General features: G+C 44.2%; 1 protein-coding gene across 3 annotated transcripts in view; it reads left to right on the forward strand.

Moving 5' to 3' along the window:
- Nucleotides 1-8,508, forward strand: part of col6a4a (collagen, type VI, alpha 4a) — an 80,479-nt gene extending 71,971 nt beyond the window's left edge. For 2 of the 3 annotated variants that reach the window (XM_034201294.1, XM_034201297.1), the window contains 6 exons: nt 124-460; nt 3,331-3,418; nt 3,865-4,058; nt 6,030-6,197; nt 7,318-7,365; nt 7,993-8,508. In XM_034201294.1, coding sequence (XP_034057185.1) covers nt 124-460; nt 3,331-3,418; nt 3,865-4,058; nt 6,030-6,197; nt 7,318-7,365; nt 7,993-8,168 — 1,011 coding nt within the window. In that variant the 3' untranslated portion in view covers nt 8,169-8,508. The remainder of the gene's footprint in view (nt 1-123; nt 461-3,330; nt 3,419-3,864; nt 4,059-6,029; nt 6,198-7,317; nt 7,366-7,992) is intronic. The other variant, XM_034201295.1, reaches the window with a different exon arrangement.
- Nucleotides 8,509-9,258: the final 750 nt, after the last annotated feature.

Here is a 9,258-nt window from a genome sequence, read left to right on the forward strand (position 1 = left end):
CAGCCAGGGCATTGAGTAAAACATGTAACAGTACATTTACTGGATTGGAGATCAAAGTGGCATAGCTGCTATCTGGCTAAAGATTTCAAGTAATGGTTCTTCTTTCCTTCACTGTGGATGCAGGGCGGCTCCTCGGCGCTGGGCGTCACTCTGAACATGGCCCTGACGGAGCTGCTCCTGAAGGCAGCGCAGCCCCGCAGGAGGAGGGTGGTGCTGACCCTGGTGGGAACCAGCACGGCCCCCCAGGACCGGGCCCAGCTCAGCTACGTCTCCCAGAAGGCCCAGTGTGAGGGGGTGGCGCAGTTCGTGGTGACGGTGGGCGAGCGCTACGACCGCAGGCAGGTGGAGGAGGTGGCGGGGGGGCCACTCCTGCAGCACCTCATCCACCTGGACCGACTGAAGGCCGAGGAGCAGAGCTACACCCAGCGCTTCTTCAGGGTCTTCCTCTCCGCGCTCAGCAGTGAGGACACACACTCTACGCTCTACACACACTCTACACTCTACACACACTCTACGCTCTACACACACTCTACACTCTACACACACTCTACGCTCTACACACACTCTACGCTCTACACACACTCTACGCTCTACACACACTCTACGCTCTACACACACTCTACGCTCTACACACACTCTACGCTCTACACACACTACGCTCTACACACACTCTACGCTCTACACACACTCTACGCTCTACACACACTCTACACTCTACACACACTCTACACTCTACACACACTCTACACTCTACACACACTCTACGCTCTACACACACTCTACACTCTACAGCAGTGGTTCTCAAATGGGGGTATGCGGACCCCTAGGGGTACGTTGGAGTACTGCAGGGGGTACGTGAGATTTATTTTATGTTAATGAAAAAAAAAAAAATGAGTAATGCATTTAAACAAACTACTAATAGTAGATGAACTACTTTCTTCAAAGGTTTACAGAAACTCTGGATAATAACATGGGAACAATAAACGGGGTGCTCTCTATTCCTCTCCCTCTCCTGACAGCCGGTCAGTCTCGTGCAGCTCGCTGAACCTGTAATGAGTGACCCGACAGTAAAGAATACATATATGTATAACTAGTTTAGCTAGTTCCAGAGTAGATAAACTAGCTAAGTGTGTTAGGTCTAACTCTTAGTGTATTCTGCTCCGCTCAACGGTCCGTCACAGCGGCGGAGCTGTGATCATGCAGAGCTGCGTGTTCTCCGTCAGCAGCAGCTGATCTGATCTCTCTCTCTCGTCCGGTTAGACTTCACTCGCGTTAATATCCAAATCTATCAGATCTAGCTAGTTCTAGTTAATGATATGACTGCCTGCTTATCAAAGGACCTAAACAATAAGCGTTGCTTGGCAACGGCGTGTGGCCGCAAAGTATAGCGCAGCATTATGCATATGTTTATATGAGGGGTCAAAATCCCATGCTCATAAAATGCTCATATATTTTTCTCTTCATTTAATGCTCCAATAAATAAATAAACCAATTTTAGGAAAAGTAAGGAAGTTTGAGCCGTGTGGGTTTTATATGAACAGAGTTTCACATGTTTCAAAACGCTAAGTGTACCAGCTGCAGCTGCCTCGCTGTCAGAAAGTGTACCAGCTGCAGCTGCCTCGCTGTCAGAAAGTGTACCAGCTGCAGCTGCCTCGCTGTCAGAAAGTGTACCAGCTGCAGCTGCCTCGCTGTCAGAAAGTGTACCAGCTGCAGCTGCCTCCCTGTCAGAAAGTGTACCAGCTGCAGCTGCCTCCCTGTCAGAAAGTGTACCAGCTGCAGCTGCCTCCCTGTCAGAAAGTGTACCAGCTGCAGCTGCCTCGCTGTCAGAAAGTGTACCAGCTGCAGCTGCCTCGCTGTCAGAAAGTGTACCAGCTGCAGCTGCCTCGCTGTCAGAAAGTGTACCAGCTGCAGCTGCCTCCCTGTCAGAAAGTGTACCAGCTGCAGCTGCCTCCCTGTCAGAAGTGTACCAGCTGCAGCTGCCTCGCTGTCAGAAAGTGTACCAGCTGCAGCTGCCTCGCTGTCAGAAAGTGTACCAGCTGCAGCTGCCTCGCTGTCAGAAAGTTTACCAGCTGCAGCTGCCTCGCTGTCAGAAAGTGTACCAGCTGCAGCTGCCTCGCTGTCAGAAAGTGTACCAGCTGCAGCTGCCTCGCTGTCAGAAAGTGTACCAGCTGCAGCTGCCTCCCTGTCAGAAAGTGTACCAGCTGCAGCTGCCTCCCTGTCAGAAAGTGTACCAGCTGCAGCTGCCTCGCTGTCAGAAAGTGTACCAGCTGCAGCTGCCTCGCTGTCAGAAAGTTTACCAGCTGCAGCTGCCTCGCTGTCAGAAAGTGTACCAGCTGCAGCTGCCTCGCTGTCAGAAAGTGTACCAGCTGCAGCTGCCTCGCTGTCAGAAAGTGTACCAGCTGCAGCTGCCTCCCTGTCAGAAAGTGTACCAGCTGCAGCTGCCTCGCTGTCAGAAAGTGTACCAGCTGCAGCTGCCTCGCTGTCAGAAGGACACAGATCCTCAGTGAAGCTCGAGCCCATGTTTCTCTACACCGAGTACAACTTATTAAACACATCAGTTCCATGTCGTCTTACTGTTATGATGTTCAAATGGGTTTCCATGAATTTAGTGATGGATTGTAAACATTTGAAAAGTAGCATTTAAGTGTTTCTCAGTTACTGTTGTTGTTTTAATAAATCAGACCCTGATGGCGCTGCGCCGTACCTCTTTGTGGGCTTTTTGTCCCTAACAAATAGTTTTTGCGCTGATCAGGGGAAACGTGGCTGAATATCTTTTTCAAAGGGGGTACACTATTGAAAACGTTTGAGAACCACTGCTCTACACAGTCTACACTACACACACACTCTACACACTCTCTACACCCAGCGCTTCTTCAGGGTCTTCCTCTCCGCTCTCTGCAGTACAGGAACACACACTTGTTTTGAACATCTTAAGAACAAACTGCAACATGTACATACTTTATGTCTTACAATCTTGCTGCATCGAAAATGAGACATGAGTCGTACGCCCAGCGAGAAAAGAATAAACAAATGAATCAAGGTAACATGGTAGGGGACTTGAGCTTGATCATATTGTATGACGTTATGAACACACACTTTGAATTTGCTATCCCCCCCCCCGTGGATCCCCCTCCCACAACACATCAGAGACTGCCCCCCCCACCTTCAAATCACCGACCAGAACTCAATAAAACTGAAATGTCTTTTTGTTGCTATTTAACTTTCTGTAATGAAGTATCTGATCAGTGTGTGTGTGTGTGTGTGTGTGTGTGTGTGTGTGTGTGTGTGTGTGTGTGTGTGTGTGTGTGTGTGTGTGTGTGTTTATTTCAGGGGGGGTGTACACGTATCCCCCCCCCTCTTTAACTCGGACCTGTGAGCAGCTGAAGGAGGCGGGCGGAGGACAGACCTTCGTCCCCGGGTAAATGAAACTAGGATCATGTGATCACGATGAAACCTCCTGACTGTTTGGACTTCTGATGACTTTCAATTATATTTTTGACTATGATTTTCTGGACATACTATTTCTTTAAATGACTTTTTTAAACATACTATGACTTTAAATTATTTTTGTTTAAACATACTGTACTTTACGATGACTTTTAGAGACTTTCTATTAAAAAAAAAATGGACCAACTTGACTGACTTTTTATGACTTTCTGAACCGAGTAATTTACGATATTTTATCTTTTTCGACATATTATACTATGACTTTTTCTCAAAGCCTTTTTTGACAAAAAATTCTGTGACTTTTTGACATTCTTTACTTTGTTTTACAACTTTTAATGACTATTTAAAAAAAAAAATGTTACATGCTTTTCTACGATTTTTTGACTTTTTCATGACTCTTTGACTCCGTGTTTGCAGGCCCGAGGTGGAGGAGTTTAGGGAGGAGGTGCAGGCGGAGGAGCAGTGGGGGGGCCAGGGGGGGGCCCAGGGGGGCGTCCAGGGGGGGGTCCAGGTGGAGGCTGGGTTTCAGGAGCAGATGGGAGGACAGCTGGACATCACCGACTCCCTGATGCTGAGAGGAGACGGACAGAGACTCATCTCACTGCCCAACGGTAACACACACACACACACACACACACACACACACACACACACACACACACACACACACACAGAGACACACACACACACACACACACACACACAGAGACACACACACACCCACACACAGAGAGACAGACACACACACACACACACACACACACACACACAGAGACACACACATACACATTTCTTTGACCTGCTTGAATGACTTTTAATGACTTTTATGATTTTTAAGGACTTTCTTTTACTTGTTGGACATACTGACCTAGGATTCTTTTACTTTTTATGACTTTTAACAAACTATACTATGACTTTTCATGACTTTACTGACATAATACTTTGTGACCTTTCTCATGACTTTTTACACATTTTTTAAACACACTATACTATGAGTTTTTACGACTTATTTGACATATTATATGACATGTTTTAATCACTTTAATTGCCTTTATTGACTTTTTTGATATAATATATGATGACTGATATTTTAATTTAAATTTGTATTTCTTTCTTGACTTTTTTTAAACATACAATACTGATAAAAAACATTTTTAGCATACTTTAATATGAATTGATAGGATTTTTTCTACATATTATACAATATTTTCTTATGTGTTTTGACATACTAAACTATGACTTTTAATACTTTTTTATGACATACTATACTATGACACTTTTAGAAATTATTATTATTAGGCATACGCCAGTTTTTATGAAACATAATTACTGCATCATATTATAAAAATACTCAACCCTGATGCCTTGCCAGAATGAAAATGCCTAGTAGGGCTGCACGATATTGAAAAAAACTGACATTGCGATATATTTTTTTGCCCTGCGATATTTATTGCGTTTTTTTAACTATATTTAACCGGATGAAAGATTTGAGTCACGGACGTCTGGATCTTAACTGGTTGACTCATCGTACCTTAAGTCATGATCTAACATGTCATCATAATGCGTGTTGCTTCCCCTCAAATAATCTGTGAATGAAGAAGAGAAGAACCTTTTTGGATCCAAAATACTTCCAGATGGCAGATGTTGCTTTTCTTTTTGGAAGTAAATCTTCATTCTCGCCGGTATTGTCCTCCTGTGCCTCGCTCATTTTTTACCGGTGTTTTGATGGTCTGCAAACTAGCGGGGCGGGGCCTGCTGGGATCTGATCAAGAATGATTGTGATTGGTATATTGGAATATCGCGCATGCGCATATCGCGGTTATCGCCATGACACGATATATCGTTCAGCCCTAATGCCTATATATACAGCATTATAATAAAGTACTTATGAACCATCACAAAGGACTCAAAAGTTCCCGGTCAGTAGAAGTTCATTCAACTAAAACCTGCAGTTCAGTTTCTAACAGATTTACTGATTGCATGTTCAATACGGCTGAATTAACTGCGCACACTGCACGCATCTCGTCTTCATGTCAGATGTTCTACTTTTTAACACTTTCTTTGTTATATCGAGAGAGAGAGAGAGAGAGAGAGAGAGAGAGAGAGATCCATCCATCCATCCATCCATCCATCCATCCTGTTTCAGAGAGAATCCTTGATGTGGTCTGGAACATGATGTGGAGTTTCATCACGGCAGCATTTAGCTGAGTTTCTGCTGGGAGAGTTCTCCTGAATGAGGAGAGCTCATGCATAATCCAAAGGGGTGTGACCAGAAGCAGCTCCAAAGGGGCGTGGCCATAGCAGCACCAAAGGGGCGGGGTCACAGCAGCTCGGGTTATATTTAAAGGGCCAGACCCAGAATCAGCACTTTTGAAACAGGGCTGAAACAGAGGGGATTATGGGATGCTGCAATGGTCTGTTTGGTATTTTGAGCAAAACACTTTTTTTTGTATATATTTGGCCCTATAATATATTGTTCAAATATATAATAGGAGACCTTTAAGAGTCATTTAAAGCGTGCACGGCTGCATGTGTCGTGCAGGATGTTGTGTGTGTGTGTTGAATGTGTGTGTTTCTTGCAGCCCGGTGTCGGCTACAGGCTGACGCTGGCTCTCAGTGTGAGGACTCAGTCCGGCGCTGGTTCTTTGACCCGCGGCTCGCTGCATGCGCTCCCTTCTGGTACGGCGGTTGCCACGGTAACGCTAACCGCTTTAGCTCGGAGCATGAGTGTTTGCGGACGTGTGGCCAGCGTAAGTCCTGCTGACAGCGTGTGTGGAACGCCTCATGCATCATATTGGTATTCAGAGTACTTTGTTGTTGAACACTTGACTGACTTTTTTCTTTTTACTGTACTTTGATTTGTTGACATTATGACTTTAAACATACCATTCCATCACTTGACAGACAATAACCTTTCTTGTCTTTTTATAAACATTTTGGACCTATTTTATGGACTTTTTAAGATTGTTTTGACAAACTTTGACTTTTTGACCTTTAATTAAGAAAAGTTACATTCTTTACTGCTTGTTATGATTTGTAACAACTTCTTTGACTCTTTTTACATTCTACTTCTGACAGTGTGTGTGGACCACCTCTCTTCATGCCAACATATTCTTTTTCAAACATACTATGAGTCCAACTTCAATTTTATACTTTTCTTTTACCTATGACTGACTTTTTTATACTGTACTACGCCTTTTATGATTTTTTTGATAGACAATCACTTATAATGGCTTTTTAATTATTACACCATGACTTTTCAACAACTGAAGATTTTCCATTTGTTTTGTATTGACAAGATGTTTGACATTAACAACGCCTCGTCTGAACCACGTTGTTCTGATCTCTGCTCACTTCTGCTGGATGGAAGAAGGCAACTGAATAATCAGCTTTATTTTCATTTGCACAACGGCACAAGCCCTCGTCCCCCAACAACGCATCATGCAACACATTTAACACACAAATAGAAAAGCTGCAACAGAAATATTGGTGCGGGTAGATTGCAAGAATAAGATAAATGTGTAAATACTGTAGAGGGGGATCAAACCTGTAGGACGATATGAATATATGTCAGGCATAACACACGTGTACACTCTAGCAGTGGGTATGGTGGATTATATAAGTGCTTTCTTCAATAATGAGAGCCTGGCTCAGTAGCTTGATGTAATGAGTACCACAAGTACAGGAACTAAACTCAAGGTCTAATACGTGCAGCATTTAGAGGCTGCAAACACAAATTATACTCACTGTGTGTGTGTGTGTGTGTGTGTGTGTGTGTGTGTGTGTGTGTGTGTGTGTGTGTGTGTGTGTGTGTGTGTGTGTGTGTGTGTGTGTGTGTGTGTGTGTGTGTGTGTGTGTGTCCTCACACAGATCCGAACATCCTCCCTCAGCCGGAGTTGGCCAGTTTCGGCTCCAAAGGTAAAAACCTTCTTTTTTTTTAACGTTGTAAAGAACCATAGGCCTACAAGTGTTTTTCAATTTGAATTACATATGAAAATATGTGTAACGCTGTAACGTGTCCCCCTCCTGAGTGTAACGCTGTAATGTGTCCCATGCAGAGTGTAGCGCTTTAATGTGTCCCCCTGCAGACAGTATAGTGTAACGCTGTACCGTGTCCCCCTCCTGAGTGTAACGCTGTAATGTGTCCCCCTCCTGAGTGTAACGCTGTAACGTGTCCCCCTGCAGAGTCTAACGCTGTAATGTGTCCCCCTCCTGAGTGTAACGCTGTAATGTGTCCCCCTCCTGAGTGTAACGCTGTAACGTGTCCCCCTCCTGAGTGTAACGCTGTAACGTGTCCGCCTCCTGAGTGTAACGCTGTAATGTGTCCCCCTCCTGAGTTTAACGCTGTAACGTGTCCGCCTCCTGAGTGTAACGCTGTAATGTGTCCCCCTCCTGAGTGTAACGCTGTAACGTGTCCCCGTCCTGAGTGTAACGCTGTAACGTGTCCCCCTCCTGAGTGTAACGCTGTAACGTGTCCCCCTCCCGAGTGTAACGCTGTAATGTGTCCGCCTCCTGAGTGTAACGCTGTAATGTGTCCCCCTGCAGACAGCTGTTTCCAGCAGCAGGACGTGGGTATCTGCAGTAACTACACCATGATGTGGTTCTTCGACTCGGAGCAGAGCGAGTGTGCGCGATTCTGGTTCGGAGGCTGCGGAGGAAACAAAAACCGCTTCACCACACAGGACGAGTGCGAGAACCTCTGCCTGACGAAGAGCCGGTGAGGAGGACGAGGAGGAGGAGGAAGAAGAGGAGGAGATCACAGAATAGAGACTTAGAGACTTAATGAATGACTTCAGAAATGTTGTTGTGGGACTTTAAAACGAAACTAAAAACACCTTCAGGGAAAGTTTAAACGTTCCCAAAAAGCAAAGTGCTTCTGAGTGAGCAGGAAGTTAATTCTTTGTTTTATTTTATCACCATTTTGCAATAGAGCTTTAGGGTAGAACTGCCAGACTGTTCTTCACATCAGGTGCTCTCTCCATCAGCCGCTGGTCCGATGGAGAAACGTGTGTTTGAAGGGGTCGCTTCAGAAAATACAATAAAGTGTTTTTATGTAAACGAGCTCCACGTGTTTCTTTAAATAACTGATCAGCTGCTGAGAGACAAACAGGAAGTGAGCTGGACATCGTGATTCTGTCATTTTAGGATTTAAATGTTGTGTTTTTAAATGATGAAGACCTTAAGCTGGATTTGAACATGTATTGAACAGTGGCGAGCCGCCAGGGCCCTAGTCTAGGCCCTCTGTGAGGTCCTAAGATATTCTACAAAATAATATTTAAAAACATTAATAAAAAAAATAATAATTGAAAAAAAAATTTTTAGTTATATTTTTCATTAGTTTTACCAAAATAACTTGATTTAATTGTATTTAAAATAACATTTCCAAAGAAATAAATCGATCGAATCTGCCTGTTCAGTTTCTGTTGGAATGTGAAGGGTTAAATGAAAGAAGCTCGTCTCTGCGAGTCTGTGAAGAGAGGAGCTGTTGGACGTCCAGGCGGTCCAGCTAGAACTCACAGAGGGCCAGCTATAGTAACTGAACGAGAGAGTAATGTCAAATGACGGTACAATTGACCAATCATATCTTCCCTCTAAATGGGTGGGTGTTATTATCGCGGACTTTATGACAAGTTCCGCCCGCTGTGAAACTTTTCTTGTTTCCATAACAACAACAACTTCCTGTCAACAGGAGTTATTTTGTTAACTCGCCTTCAAAATAAAAGCATGCCAAATTACACTTAAGACATACAACTGCAACGAAAGTAACAAACACAATGCAATATCCTTTTCATTTTCAAAGAACACAAATAG

This window comes from Gymnodraco acuticeps, unplaced genomic scaffold (assembly GCF_902827175.1).
Source record: "Gymnodraco acuticeps unplaced genomic scaffold, fGymAcu1.1, whole genome shotgun sequence".
Classification (NCBI taxonomy): Eukaryota; Metazoa; Chordata; class Actinopteri; order Perciformes; family Bathydraconidae; genus Gymnodraco; species Gymnodraco acuticeps.